The 16,372-nt window shown below is 38.1% G+C and overlaps 1 protein-coding gene across 4 annotated transcripts in view; it reads left to right on the top strand.

The window, feature by feature from the left end:
• dmd (dystrophin) overlaps positions 1-16,372 on the top strand; it is a 208,415-nt gene that overhangs the window by 58,459 nt on the left and 133,584 nt on the right. For 3 of the 4 annotated variants that reach the window (XM_053314365.1, XM_053314368.1, XM_053314367.1), the window contains exons 19-20: positions 3,547-3,736; positions 9,946-10,091. In XM_053314365.1, the coding sequence (XP_053170340.1) occupies positions 3,547-3,736; positions 9,946-10,091 (336 nt within the window). Of the gene's footprint in view, positions 1-3,514; positions 3,737-9,945; positions 10,092-16,372 lie in introns of all 4 variants that reach the window. The other variant, XM_053314366.1, reaches the window with a different exon arrangement.

The following is a 16,372-nucleotide window of genomic DNA, read 5'->3' on the forward strand; positions in this document are numbered from 1 at the left end:
ACATCATTTGTTTTTATCATTGTCTTCATTTTTTGTTTTGTTTTTTCATTGTTTTAATTTTATTTCATTTTTTTGTACTGTGTCTGTATTTATTTGGCTTGTTTGAATTTATGTCTCCTTCCATGCATCTGTTTGTCACAGCGCTTTTCTGTAAGTATTTTTATATGATCATTCCAAACCTTACTGATTTTTTTCTATTTCTTCCCATTTTTTTCAACACTTACTCTTTGAAAAATGGTGCAAACGAATGAAGAACAGCTACTCGATGTAACACATTACACCATAGTTTTTGTTTTCAAGGTTACTTTTTTATTGACTTTAAGCTTTATTTTCATTGTTTAAAAGGTCATCAATGAATATTTCATCATAGTGCTCACTGATGTAATTAACACTATGTCCAAAGGACATTTGGGGGGCATAGACTCTGATACATTACAAACAGTTTTTATTTGAAGACCTGCTTTTTTAAGAGGCATTTACACTTTTAGAATGTAATGCTATTCATTAGATTTAAAAATACTTCCAAGTTAGTCTTGTTTAATTCATATTTTGAGTGAGTCCAGGTGAGTTGTGGGATGTGCAGTTGCAGGTTAGCCAGTAAATATTCAGAACTAAACTGTCCTGAGGTTAAAGCTTTAAAAACAGCTCAGTGTTATCCCCATAACACAGAATAGGTTAACACTCTAGCCTAAAGCCAAGAAACACACTGCTTATTCATGAATAATGCTAGAAATACAAACATTTATAACCTCGACAGAACATATTTTCATAAGCCGACAGTTGGCGGCACAATTTGCTGCCAGAAAGGTTGTATTAAAAGTTTCAGCCTGAATATTTTCTTTTCTTTGAAGTCTTTTCTGTTTAATATAAAGATAAGAACTCTGGAATCATTGATGTATTGGGGCATGTCACAGCAGGTGTGTGTGTGTGTGTTCTCCATATGTGTGTGTCTGTGTGTGTGGGTGTAAATGCGTGGGCACCATTGTGAGGAAAACCTTGTTTGTGTGCATTAGTCTGCAGTATATATATCTTTGAAAGAAAAATCAAGTTTCAACACTGCTCTGTCTCTCCTTTTCTCTCAGCTCCATGTTATTTTCCCTTCTTCCTTCATATTTTGTCTGGTTCCGTTCTTATTTCTTTTTCTCTTTGAAAGCTGCCCATCCCTGCCTTCCCTCCTTCCTCTTAAGTCTATGGCTGCTTCTCTGTCTTTTTGTCCTCTGTCTCCATCTTCCCCCTCAGTCTTATGCTCCTGCACTTTAATCATGCCTCCTCCTCTCCTCCCATCTCTTCTTTTTGAAGTTTGTTTTCCCAGACCTGCTTGTCACATTTCTGTCATTGCTCAGATGTTATCAAAATGAGTCGTGAATGCTCTTTAAGCCTTCCTTCTAATGTATAGACACATTTGGTTTAAAGGTATGCTTCAACATTCCCAGAAATGCTCCTAATAGCACACTATATTGTGTTTGTTTATTTTGTACACAAACAGAAACAGAAATAGTAGTGGTTTTACAGTGAATTATGAGCTGTAATAATTAGGCACCGTGACTAGTTAGAGCACATGCCTCTCATAAAACCACAACCTTTTTATGTTTCAGGTGATGTATACATTGAAGCTTTAACTCTGCACAGAGGCAGGCTGGCTGTTTCCCCCTGCTTCCACTCTTTATGCTAAGATAAGCTTATCAGCTCTTACATCTCACATCATAGTTAATGCACAGACACAGAGCAATATCAATTTTTTTCATCTTAATCTCGGCAATAAAAGCGCATAAGCCTATTTCCAAAAATTCCTTTAAACAGTTCATTTAAATGAGTCCCATATGAGTTTAACTCAAACTGCCATGAATAGTAGCAAGACCTCAAAAACTTGCAAAAAGTAATGAGGTATAAATACAATATTAAAAGATGGCAATCACACACACTGAACCAGTGGAGTGCAGAGTTGAATTAGCAAGTGCAGCAACTTTATGGTGTTTATGTAAAACTCCTCTCTTTCTATCCTGGAGCAATTCTACAAACAACAGGGAGGTGGTTAAATTATTGAATAAATAAGCCACCATAGAAACAATGTGTACATGAGCCAATTTGAAGCTGTAGGAGACCTGTGTGTTCCCATGGATACTATAGATACAATATATGCTTAGGCCAAAGTGTTGAGGTTTGTTTTGGATTTTAGCGGTTAACTAAAACTTCACTGATGACAAGAAATAACGTACAGTTAAACTCTGAGGTTTATGATCTCATTAGTTTACATGGCTGGTACACAGACAACCATAGCAACTCATTATTTTAAACCTGGCTCACCTTCTCAGTGTGTTACTGCCAGTTTTACTGATATAACCACTGTCAAAGCTATTGGCAGTTGTGCTACAGATAACATTTAACCTTGCAGCTGTCAAACCAGACACTTCAGTCTGTGTCCCTTCACTTACTGATCTTCCTTCTGGACTGTGGAGAAGCTTCTGTCCTAAAGTGTGTATATGTGTGTGGATTAACCCACTTTAAAGAATACACAAAGTCTTTGATTACAAAGATAAGGCTTCTGAAGCTCATTCAAACACCTTTGTTCACATCCCACTTCATGTTTGACCGACTCAGTGCATTTAAGAGAAGCATACAGCATCCACCAAATATTAAAATATAATGCTCTGAAACAACCAAAGCATTTAAATCCATCTAAACAACAGGCAGAACACCCGGACTGAATACTTTAAACAAGTCAGTCATAAAGTGTTGAAAATGACCGTGCCTTGAAAGTAACTTGGCAACTGCAACCAGGCACAGCTGGCATGATATATCAAGCTTTGGCTTTCTCCACATGTGACAACAGTGTGCATGGGCCTGCAGAGCAATAATCTGTATAAATTGTTGACTGTAGAGGCAGCTATACTGTATTTGTTGTTAGTCTGCCCAAAACCAAAAAAACAAGAGCAAAACAGTGAGAAATTGATTAAACAGTTTGTTTGTCTGCTCTAACAGAAGCTGCAGTTGTTAGCATAGATCCACTGTGAGGAAGCTGTCTGGGATGTGTGTAGAGTTTAGGGTAACTTTAGCAGCTCTGTACTTTAGGCAGACTTACTAAGGGGGATGTGGTTTAGTCACCATATTAACCAAGTGCAAAGATTATTATTTTGGTGTGAAGACCAACTGGATTTTGAAAACTATAGAAAAATGTATTGAACTTCATACCTGTTCTTCTCTGACGATAAAGTAGTGGTTATGTTTTTCTTCTGCTCTTAGTACAGGAGGAAAAGTTTCACAGCTACATTTTGGTTTTGCTGAGCTGGTCCAATTTCCTGCTTGACTTCCTATTGATTAACAGTTGGGACTGTATTTAAACATTTCTGTAAAATAAAACTGATTAAGCACAAGGCAAATGGAGTAGAACTTTGAAAATTAAAACACAATACTTTTCCACAGATCAGTTTTTATGTGTGGATTAAAGGGATTTTTTTTTTTTTTTGTTAATCAAAATTCTCCATGGCAACAAGAAGGTTGTGTGGTTGACTGACAGTCTCACGCCCTCATCTGTCCCTCATCCTGCAGGAGGAGGTGGCTCGTCTGGCCTCGCTGCAGCCTCAGGTGGAACTAATGGAGAAGCAGCTGAACGAGCTGAAAGAGGAGAAGGAAGGCGAAGACCCCGCAGCCTTCCTGGACGCCGACATCAACGCGTTAAAAGAGCACTACCATAAGGTTCTGGAGGATCTGAGGGAGAGAGAGAGGCAGCTACAACTAGGTGAGAGAGGAGTGATACCAATTCTGTGCAAAATCTTTAATCCCGGTTATTCATTTAGTTGAGAGCACAGGAGCTGACCCTTTTTATTACACTTTTTTTGACCCTTGTTTTTTTGTATGTGCCCTCAATTTCAAGTTTGTCCTTAATATTTAGAATTGCAAGTTAGGTTATCTATTTTCATAAATGTGGACATCATTCTTATCATTTATGCTGCTTCATCACCTTGACTGTTGGTGTATGGGGACTTACCAAAGCCTCAATATTATCTAAAGCACTCATAAATTAAAGTTTAAAAAAAAACACATTAAAGCTGTATCAAATATTTCTGGCTACAAAAATAAATAAATAATTAAATAAATTAAAATCCTTAAATAAATTCGCAGCAACGGAGCTTTGAACACTGACTTAACGCTTGATGACACCAGCATGTAAACTGCATCATTTTTTTCATGTCAAGGCAAAGTCTTCACAATGCTGTCAAAATGGAGGAGTATATCATCAGTTATTAGCTGTGTAGCACCATCCACTTGCATTTAGCATCCACCACTCCACAAAAGAGCAAAATAATTTAGACAGTAATGAGACAGGAGTAGATGGTACCAATCATAGACTGTATAAAAGAAACCAATACGTCTCTTGAATGCACTGTGTGAACTTATTATCGTGTTAGCGGCCGAGCTAACGAGCTCGCTAACGAACAGTTGGACAGTCATTTAACAGCCTTTAACAAGTTCTCTTTGTTACCATGTTAGCACACTTAGCACACTTTGAGCAATGAGAGTGATTGCTCTTTTTAAACAGCAAGTTGTAATTTCTCTTATCTAGTGAAATCTCTTAGCTTGCTATAGAAGGTGAGCATCAGCTTGAGCATATTCATTGCTCTATTAACTGCTTGGAAAGATTTCACCATGACACTGTGACAGCTATGTGGATACCGCATGTGTGTGTGTGTGTGGGGAAGAAACAAGATGCCAGTGTCAACATTTACAGTACTGATGGAACATTTGAAAGTTTAATATGTAGTATTTGACTTGGTAAATATATCACTGGATATGTGGATGACAAGTGGCTGCAGACTAGATGCTTTAGAGATGTTAAACAATGAACTTGAAGGATCAGTTGAAGTTATTGAACTGGATCTAATAATAAGTTCTATGGAAAAATGTGTAATAGCCTGAGCATTTTTTTATCAAGAAACAGATAACAATTAGAACCAAATGATGCCTGATAATGAGGTATATCCCGTCATTAAGAAGATAATTTAATTTTGGCAGCATATTGGATTAGGTTCTTCTTCTTCTCATGTTTTCTGAAACCAATGTGGACTTCCAGCACCTAATCTTTTCAAAATGGAAAAATCACAATTTTCCATTCATATTTTTTATTGAATTTCCCAGCCTGTGTAGTACTCTGCATTCAGCTCTCTAGAGAATATATGTGACTATCCAGTTTTCCGCTGCTGAAAGTCAGCCTTGACAGCCTGCTGTAGCCCACACATTGTATCAGACAGATTTGGAGTGGCAAATGTCTCTACCCACAACAATAACAACAACCCTACATTCAACACAGACACACTCAATGTGGCTTTTGGAAAATGGAACAAATCCATTGAGATCAGGCAGACACATGGACAGCTTACAGATAGGTCCCATAGTGTGGGTAGATACAGCCATGAATAGCAGCACTGTTTCTATATGATCTGCTCTCCACTTAACACCACAAAACATGTATTTATTTAACACAGTACAGCATGGCATGTGCAGCAGACTGTTAAAGAAAGAAAGAAATCATTCCGTATCATTCCGCACTGCTGACATCATAGTCATTACATCATTTCACTGAGTTGAAATTAAGAAAAAGATGCAAATATTTGAAAAACATTCACTAAGTATAACCTTTTTTTTTAAGAATAATACAATAGCACTGATTGCACAGCAGGATGCACAGCGACTCAGCATTTGAACCGAATGAAACAGATGCAACAAGCGTCCACCTCGTTGACGTGTCCTTGAGCAAGAATGTATCTGTGCCAGCTCTAGTGCTGAATTAATGCTCACATTCACCTCTGACGTGTGTGCTGTGAGGGCAAGAGAACAGAGAATTTCCATATGGAGATCTGTATGGAGTTATTAGATTTACGCTGACATCAAACACATCTTTGAACATCGGGCCAAAAGTCCAGATATACCTGATGCACCTTATATTCAAGCTGAGCAAAAACTAAATACATTTTCATGAGACAGAAGCGCGTATGGAGTGATGGTGTAAGTGTAAGTGATACAGCTTTGAAGAATTATTCATTCCAGCTGAAAAACTTGAGAATTCAGCTGACATCAGTAAAGCAAAAGCTTGGAGCCTGACTCTCCATTTCTCTTCACTGCTGACAAACCAAAAAACTGTCCACTGGGTGTTTGTAACCAATGACCATCTCACAACAACATCACGCAGTGTAGATTTCCAATCTTGTGATCAAAGGCAGCAATACATTATCAACTCACAGCTCAACAGCTTACAGCCAAGGATGAGCCGCTACTCTCATTTTATCAGTAATGGTCGCTGCTTTTGTTTTTTTTGTTTTTTTCTAGAATAACTACTGGACTGGTATCTGATAGATTTCTCTTTCTTCCTTTTCTCTGTCAAGCTGTTTTGAAACTAAACCTCTCCCTAAAGTATTTTACTGTAGAAGATATTTAAAAACGCCCCAGTAGGCTGTCAGTCATGATGCAGACCACATAACCATCTGGCCACTCTCTGCTCCTGTCTCTAGTCTCTCTGCACTTTCAGCTGAAGGCAAAAATAATATAAAAAAACAAATTCATGTTCAGTTCGTTTGACAGGAAAAAAAAAATGATCCTGCAGCTGTTGAATAAATTAAAAGAGACTCAGCAGTTTATAGCCACTGAATCCATATATAACATAATGTCCAACAGTTCAAATCAACAGAAATCATTCTTCATCAGTTCAATTCATTGAAACTGAGTGTAGCCTGTAGAAAACCTTCACATAAAAAAGTAATAACTGGCTTTGTGTGCTCTTGGAGGTTTTACAGATGTCTCTTTTATAATGGAGCAGGCAAAATACTTTAAAGGCTAAGTGGCCAGCTCTCTTAATATACGTAGCCATATGTCTTTTTCTTGTAAAATATGATCGGTTATTTGTAATGCTGCTCCAAAATAATGCTTTGTGTTGTTGTTCTGGTAAGGCCATCTACAAAATTCTAGAGTAGCAACATATATTGAAGCTTTGAGCTATTTGTCATATTGTTATTGTTTTCTTGCACAGAAACATTTCAGTGGTAAAGGAGGGGTTCATTTTGACGTAGAAACATTTTTAGTAAAACATTTGGAAATGGAAATAAATATAAAGTGAGAAGTGATTCTTTTCACAATTATATATATGTTATGTTACATTAGGCTCTCTGTGAGGAATCCAGCTGTTCCCCACTGCGAACAAGTCATGCGGAGGCACATTTCCATGTGATTTGTATTCTTAAGTAAAAGGAAATCAATGAAGGTGTCACTCTGTCACTAAACATCACTCAGCACTCACCCAGGTGGTTGCACCTTCTCACCTGTCTTCATGGTGAGCAGCTAGTGAGGGTGTCACTGAGACTTTTAGTCCATTTTACAGTGCCTCTCTATCTCTGTCTCTCTCTCTTTCTCTCTCTCTCTCTCTCTCTCTCTCTCTCTCTCTCTCTCTCTCTCTCTCTCCCTCCCTCTCTCTCTGTGTGTGTGTGTGTGTCTGTGTGTGTGTGTCTGTGTCTGTGTCTGTGTCTGTCTGTGTGTGTGTGTCTGTGTGTGTGTGTGTGTGTGTGTGTGTGTGTGTGTGTGTGTGTCTGTGTGAGTAAAAACAATGACAATCAGACTTAATGAGATAGAGAAAGAAGCAGAAAGCTGCAGCCATCAAGACAAGACAAACTAAATCAGACACTGTGACAAAACCAGAGCGGATAGCTATTTATATCAGTGAGGGAGAGAATGATGGAAAGAAATGAGAAAACAAAAAAAAATATAGCCACTGAGAAAATGAGACAGAGAAAGCAGGAAAAGACGTCAAAAGAGAACGAGGGAAGGGAGTAGGAAGAGAGGAAGAGAAGGAGACACAGCTGCAGAGAGAGGAGAAAAGATAGAGAAAATTGCTGACAGCTAAGCAGACAAACTATACTTCTTTACTCACACAGACAGCTTCTTCCCTCGCGCCACACACTGCACTTTTCTCACCCACGCCAGGGGTGAGAGATATCCAGCATACACGCACACATATTCCTCCACTTCCACACGGATGGGTATAGGCATGGGTGCAGGCACATACAGACAGATTACTGTGCTGAATTCCTGAGGGCTGCAACAGTTGAGAAGCATATAGAGAAGAATTTCTCTGAAAAGAATTATTTCAATAATATTTTTCCCTTTTGTGTTATTTTTTTTTCCTCCCCCTATCTCTCAATACAGTTCAGTTCAGGTCAGCACTTTTGTTAAGTCAGTTCACTTCCAATCAAGAAAGCTTTATCAGCAAGAATGGGGAAAAACATTAAATATTGCTGAATCATTTCTAAACACTTAGTCCTTAACATTAACCTGAGAAGCATGTCATAGAATTTCAGTGAATTGAATAAATCAACATTTTCACAAATAGGAACCTCCTGACATACCATGAGTTCAGATAATATTAAGAAGAACTGTTTTCTTGGCCAGTGCACTGATAGTATTCAATGAGTATTCAGCATCCCTCAAGCTAAAGTCATGACGTCACATCTAGGTGAGCCTCTGTTCCACGTGCTTCTGTAAATGAATGCGATCTCTCATTCAGATCCATGTCTTTGTTGAATGGATTTAATGATGAATATGAAACAATGAAGCATGGACATTGAGAGACTAGCTCTTTTACAACATTTGCTATTGGTAGTTAAAACCTTTGTGACTTCAACAATGTTAAACAATCATTTTATGAGCATACAAAAAACTACAGCCCATGAAACCTTAACAGCACAAATACATCCACTTCCATCATTGTATTGTTTTTTTCTCCATGGTTATGTCACCAACACTCTCTTCTAAAGTCAAATTTTCAACTTTTTAGCTGTCTGAAAACAAATACACAATCAGTCTGTGGAGCAGATGGTCTCAGGCTTATCGGCAAAGGCCACAAAAACCCCATAAATACTGAAGAAACAACAATATTAGATCAGTGTTTAAAAATATACCATCCTCATCTAATTGTATGGAGTGAACAGACCAACATAGTATAGAGAAAGACTCTGTTCTAAAGCTGGATTTTTATTACCATACATGTCAATAGAGTTTTTTGATGGAGGTTTCTTTCCTCCAGTTTCACTTAAGCTCTCTATTACAGTTGTAATTAACAACAGACCAATGTCTAGGATTTAAGTCTCATATGCCAGCTCTCTTATATATATTAGGCCTTCACTGCCTCCATCTGATAATAGCAGCTCCCCTGTCACTTTAAAATTGGCACTGCTAAATGTTAGATCCCTCATTAAAAAGACTTTCATTATAAATGACATCATTAGAGCTCCCAGCCCGGACGGCTTATTGAAACATCACCCGCCAACTGCAGCTTTGCACACTGCACTGGGGTTAACAGGACGGATCGAGGGATCACAGCTAGAATATATGACAATATGTTATGCTGTGCAACTGTTGCTTCTGGTGACCATCTGTATTTGGAATGTATAAGATTGTTTGTCTGTGTTTACAGTCACACGTCTGCTAATAGTTCATCACTAGCTGAAGCTCAGACGGGGTTTTTGTGTGTGTGTGTGTGTGTGTGTGTGTGTGTGTGTGTGTGTGTGTCTTGGAGATTGGGTTGTTGTCAGTGCTCTATGTTTTTGTGTTTTATTTATTATCACGCACTTTAACATTAAGCACATTGAGTTCACCTTGAATGAAATGTGCTATATAGATAGAATTGCCTTGTCTCCAAACCTGCACACATTCCTACCCAGCATCTCAGACTGTCAATAACAATACAGTGTTCAGAGGTGTCACATTACATTGAGTAGAGCTCAACAAAACAAGGCTCTTAGTCCTCCACGCGGTCTTTCCAAGGACTGGATTGTTTTCACTACATGTGTCAGGATTGTGCTTTTTCATGTCTGATTGTGTTTGGACATTTTAAGTGCTACTCAGGGCCACAACCAGCACAGATCACCGGATGTATCTCTACATCTTCCTTTCTTTTTCCTCTAGTTTCAGACAGCTTGCCCCCGGCTCGTTATAAGGAAACCATATCGACACTATTGGCATGGGTACAACAGTGCGAGGCCAAACTGGCCGTCCCATCCACGGCCGTTACAGAGTATCCTGTTATGGAACAGAGACTGAAGGACGTTCAGGTACAAACACACACACACACACCCACAAACACACCACCTCACTCAGGTCTACAGATGAGTGATATATTCTTGTTTTAATATCTTATCTGGAGGCTGTGTACATTCGGATGTAATAAAAGTTGAGGTTATGTGCTGTCAGGGCCAAATAAATGTGAAAATTTATCTGTGTATCTTTTGGCGTAAAGGTATTTTAACAATCTGCCTTCACACTCACATGGTTTTAAGGGGTAGTAAACACACACTATAGACTGTGTTGCAACATACATGTTTATCCATATATCTTCATTGAGCTATCAGTATTTATATAGTTGTGTTTCAGTTGGAGAGGGAGCCGTATTGAGATCTAACGATGTAGTAACTCCTTGCTCCATTACTAGCTTATTGCACTAAGTTGAATCAGAAGCCTAAAATGAATTAACATCATTGTTTCTGATCCTGAAACAAAATGATAAGGGTTGTTCTGAGTCACACCAGTGTCTGCAGCACTGTGGTTATTCACTCTCTAAATGAGTTGGATCAGCAGTTGAACTAAGAGAACACACTCAAATGATCATTACTCAGCTGTGTAAAGATATGAATACATAAGCAGCATAAAGTCTTCTCTATGCTCAACATCTTCCCTCTACCTGATTGTGAAATTAAATAGCTTCCTTATTATGTATATTATTGGGTGTATTCAACTGTTCAACTAATTTGAATGATAAAACTTCATTTCAGCTTTATTCATGATAGATGTTAATGGTAGGAACCTTTTAACATACTCCTCCTCAACATGTTCCCCCCAGAAACTTCCTTCAGACTTTTAACAAATCATCACACTGAGAATTTTAACACATTTATTCAACTGTCATTGTTCCTTGGTGACTGCAGCTTCATGTTATGTATTGTGGGTGATGCCACACACTCTCTTTTTGAAAGTACACTTCCTCACCTTTTTTTTTTCTTTTCAAAATCCTTCAAACGTCTTCATATTCTTTTTACTCCCACACAGCTCCTTCTCTCTCACACAACTTTCACTAAAATTGAAAGTGCTATGTCGTTCTGGTAGTCTACTGGTTTGATTCCAGCCATGAACCTTTGTTGAATGTCATCTCTCTGTCTGCACTCTTTACTATCAAGTTAAGGGAAAATACTGTACCACTGATTCATGTTAACCGACATGTTTCCTTAATTTTACTACTTTCAGATCATTACTTTCAACTGACATTTTAGCTGCTCCCACTATTTATATAGCATCTGATGATTAAACTGTCTTCAGTGATTCTGCTTCAACTGTAAATTTCAACTCCTTTCACTTAAAATACAGCAAGACTTGAACTTCAACTACTTCTCAACTGACATTTCAACTGCACACATCCATTACTATTCAACTCAGAGTTTAGCTTGTTTCATCTCATTCTCTTTAAATGACAGTTCAGCTGCTTTCAGTGCTTTCACATCCACTGGCATATCAACTGCTTTCATCTTACATTTCGATGAACTCAAGTTACCTCAAAATTGAAACGGTAACATCTCAAAAGCAAAGAATCACGATTTTAAAACATTTGAATTTGTATACATATGTTTCAAAGGCTGGAAAGATGCAAAATATGAAGAAATGTAAAATACCTTAACTTATCAGTCATGTAGTGTAGTGTATTGTTGGAGACTGGTATTATGGCAGCAAACTATCTGATATAAATCATGGGTAATTATGCTGTTAGGTGGGTATGCTATGATCCCACCATCCAATAGGAGTCAACAGTGATTCAGCTGATAGGAGGATATGCTCTGTATACTCTTGACAATACTGTTGCTCACATCTATTTACAAATTCTCATAAAAAGCCAAAATGGGGCTGGCTCTATAATCATGTGAGGCTGTATAACACTGTAATCAGTTTTTACTACGAGTAGTAAAGTTATATTGCCACTGGCGGTGCCAAACTGCCTCAGCAGCACTCTTTTAAAGGATGCTTTTCTGCTGCTCTTTGAGGTAGCAGGCACAGGATAGAGAAGGCAGAGAAAACAGATTACATGCCCCATTAACCAAGAGTCTGATTCATACCCACAACCTAGTGAGGAAACAGTGTGATCTGATACACCAGAACATCCCCAAATCACTGTTGTAAACATAAAATCACTGTAGAACGGATCATTAAGGCAGCAAGAGTGTGCTTTTAAACCAAAAAGGTCATTTTCAACCAAGTTTACTTTGGACATAACCAAGTGTTAATGGCAAAGGAGTTTCTTTAGCTGGCACATAACAGTGTATGCTTTTGTCTTAAATTCTGTTTGTATACAAGTTTAAATAAACCAAAGAGCAACTGAATGGAAATGAATCTAATCTTCATCACACAAATGAATTTAAATGAAAAGTAGGCGTTGACTTCATGCTTTCAACATGTCTCACCTCACACATTGCATCAGAGTTGGACATGATGATGAAGTCAACTAATGTAATCGTTCCAAAACAAGTATAGACCATAGTATAGTTTTTAATGTGAAAAAGAAACCTATACATTATTTAAGTAAATGAAAGTGAATCTAATCAAATTTTAAAAAGCCTGTTTCCCATTGCTGGTCTCATAGGCTTCTGAGGTTTTTGTGTGTTTTTATATCAGAATGCTGTTATGTTTACTTTCAATATTCTTTTAGTGGTTCCCAAAAGATATCTCAACACTTCTGAGCTGTGCTGCCCCTTCCATCATATAAGTATTTCTTGTCCTAAGTGAAATACCATTGGTTTACACTTTCCTGCAGCCCCTCTGTATTATATCCCAGTCCAATCTTTTTACTTAAAGGGAATAGTGTCAAATTGAGGAGGTAAAGGTGGCATTTTTCATTGGATAGTTAGCTATTACTTTATCACCAATATAAAGCAGCTAACTATACAGTACATTCATATCTTGCGGTTGTTGACTTTTCTGTATCCTGTAAACTGCAGTGTTTATTGAGAACAGCACCATTAACACCAAGCTAAACGGTTCCCTCACAAACCCAAAAACAAGCAGGGAGAATTTCAATTTCACTGAAAATCAGCCTGACTTGCATCTGCTTAACATGCAGAGAGCAGGCCAGAGCTGCCTGTGTGTGTGTGTGTGTGTGTGTGTGTGTGTGTGTGTGTGTGTGTGTGTGTGTGTGTTTGTCTACAACTCTGCAATTACAAGAGGCGGGTGAGCAAAATCCCAGTGGAGCAAATCAGTGTCTCTGTTTATCACAATATCTACCTACAGGTACACACTCAGAAGGAAACACACACACACACACACACACACACACACACACACACACACAAGCTGCCAGTGCATTGTATGCCAACACAGAGGTGACTGCGCACACATACACACACTTTTTTTTTTCATTCTGTCACTGCTTCTACGTATTTCTCATCAAAAGAATACAAGGTCTTTTGGGTTTTTTTGTTTCCTACTTTGTTGTTGTTTTTGAAGTGTTGATTTTTATCTTTAACTTAAGTCAAAGTCACACCATAGAGCAAAGTCTGCGTGCGTGTGTGTGCTCAGCCGTCTTTAAACTTGATAATGGTATTGTAGCATAGCATGGAGATTAATTAAAGTTGATTGTAGATAATAATTAGGAATCCATTCTGCATACTGATAAGCCGTCATTAATTTTCAGCACAACTGTTTCCTCTTTACTTTGTTCATTATAATAAACGAGTGCCCCCTCGGGTGGGAACTTAGTTTGAATGTTGACCTACTGTTAGAAAAACAAACATGTAGCACATATTCAAAATAGTGCTGTCAGCTTGAAGACAGATGATTAGTAGCATCATCCACAACTACTAGTGGAACCTGATTGCAGCATTCAATCACTACCCCTGATTTTGGTGTCATGACATCAGTGATTGATTAGTGAGTTTGCAGTAGGGTGATGTAGTGAGAAAAAAGCAGCTGTGCTCTCTGTGGGGTAACAGCACTTCTTCCTAGATACATTATTTAGGAATGTCTTTTTTTTTTAGCAAAATGCATTAAAACAAACTAACCCGTGGCAAATGTGATGTTTGGCCCCTATTGTCTGAGCCACATACCTGGCTTAAATGTTTAATTATGTCTGTAAAACATTAAATACTCATGAATAAATAAGCATCAATTACATTTCATAATAAATATTTTAGTTACTATTATTCATTTAAACGTTTGATGTAATAATCAGCCTTATCAGGACAGTGTGGATGTGGTTGGGTCAGATCTGATGAACACTGAAACAGATCCCTATAAATTCCCCCAAAACTTGATAATATAATTTCAAATCAGACTCCCTAAGAAAAAAAAACTCACAATTGTCATCACTCAGCTCTGAATGGTGCACTGAAGATATATGACATCACCATTTTCCAACTGCAGTCCCACTCATTTCAAAGCAGTGAGAAAAGCAAGAAGAAAATCTGTTATGTGAAATAAACCACAACTGTTCATGCTCATAGTAAGAAGCTGTTTGAAAAATACACTGTTAAATGTAGTTACACTAGATTTTGACACAAGGCCACTTTATAATTACCCAATAATGCAGGACTGTCCTTGCCTTGCAGGTATTAATGGGTGACTAACTTAATAGAATGAGACTGTCCTCACAAGAAAATAACATTATTGGTCATTTGATCAAATAACAACTTGTGTTCACCTGACAAAGACCTTTTGTGTCAGTGTGAATTATGACTATATAATATAATATCCAGGAGCAATGCTAGTGGGAGATGTTACAGCACCACAAGACTTCTTACAGGCTGTTCACACATACTGATTTAAGTCAGCAGCTCTTTTTTGTCACCAGCTAGAAGCTACAGTGTGTTTGGCTGACTGTGTAGTTTACATATTCTGTTATTTTATACTGGGACACAGTGATGTCGTTCATTCCTGAGCGATGTGTTTCCTTACATCAGTTTCAAGTCTCAATTTTTACCAACATTGAGAGAAAAGATGTTTTGGTTGATTACAGTCTGCAGTCGGCCCTTCTGTTAAATGGGGGTAATCTGTGTTAATGCAGAAGTTAAGCTCTCAGCTCTTATCCGTGCCAGAGCTGCCATTGCTCTTTGATGTCAGGGTGGATGCTGTGGAATAATGCACAGCAAGCAAACCAGAAGACCACTGTAGAAGAGGAGAATAGGACATGGTTCTTTGTTTTACTTTACAAGTGGCTGTATGTCACTAATGCACAGCTCATGTGTTGTTGTCTTCTTGCTCCCTTGTTCTTTTTATCTTTATACATAATAATAATAATAATAATAATAATCTGGTTATTTTGTGCTTTTGTGGTTAACTGGTTGCTTGTGTGATTTGGAAAGAGGTTGAAGAAGAAATAACTGGACCTGTGCCATCTTTAATTTGTCACCCATCTGTATCATTAAATGAGCCAACCCTGTGGGTGCAAGGTTCTCCATCAGCCAGAGATCATGGTTTCAAAGGGGTCACAGGAATTCTTATTCATTCATCACAATGCATTATTTTGCATTGTGATGAATCACCTCTTCACCTTCCTGTTTGATCTCTGCTCTAATAAGAAAGTTCATTCCTCTCAAAAGTGACACTGCGGCTTGGAGTTGTTGTCAGTTACAGAAAGTGTCCAGAAAGGCTAGTCCATTTGTTTTTCAGTAGAGTTTGATAAAAAATCATTTAGAGAAAGAAGAAAAGAAAAGAAAAAGCCCAAACTTTGAACAAGAATAGCCCCTAATGCATCCCTGCTTGGGATTCAGTGTTGCAGGAGAAGGATTGAGGGTAAGCCATAGTAACTGACGGATGTCCTGTCCAGAGGCTGTGCTTGAACTAAGCTAAACTAAGCCTCTGAGCCACCTTGGTGTGAATGAGCCTTTCTTCCACAGAATCCTCCACTGAAACTTACCTCAAAGTTCACCAGGAATTCCCTCAACCATCCACTTGTAATTCACCCTGCACAACAGGGAGAGCAAAATCCAACACATTGAACAGGCTTTCATTACAACATGTGAAACAGCAGCAGGCGAGCGTTGTGGCGACTCATAACCTCTAATGCTCGTCATCCCTCACTTTCCCATCTCGCCTTGTTCAATATCATAGAATGTAACTCCATGGCATTTACATGAGGTATAAGAGCACGTATGATAGATGGCTATCCAATAAATCATATGAAGATGTGAGGCTTATTTTCTACTGGCCAGGCTCCACAGAGACTTGTTGATAAATGTGTCTTGTAAATGCCAGCTTGATGATTTATTTGCAGAGCACCGGGCAACTCTTTCTTCATATAACATGCTATTGGCTATTATAATCAGGGATATTTCATATTATTTCATATCTGGATTATATT

The sequence above is a fragment of the Scomber japonicus genome, chromosome 24 (genome assembly GCF_027409825.1).
Source record: "Scomber japonicus isolate fScoJap1 chromosome 24, fScoJap1.pri, whole genome shotgun sequence".
NCBI lineage: Eukaryota > Metazoa > Chordata > Actinopteri > Scombriformes > Scombridae > Scomber > Scomber japonicus.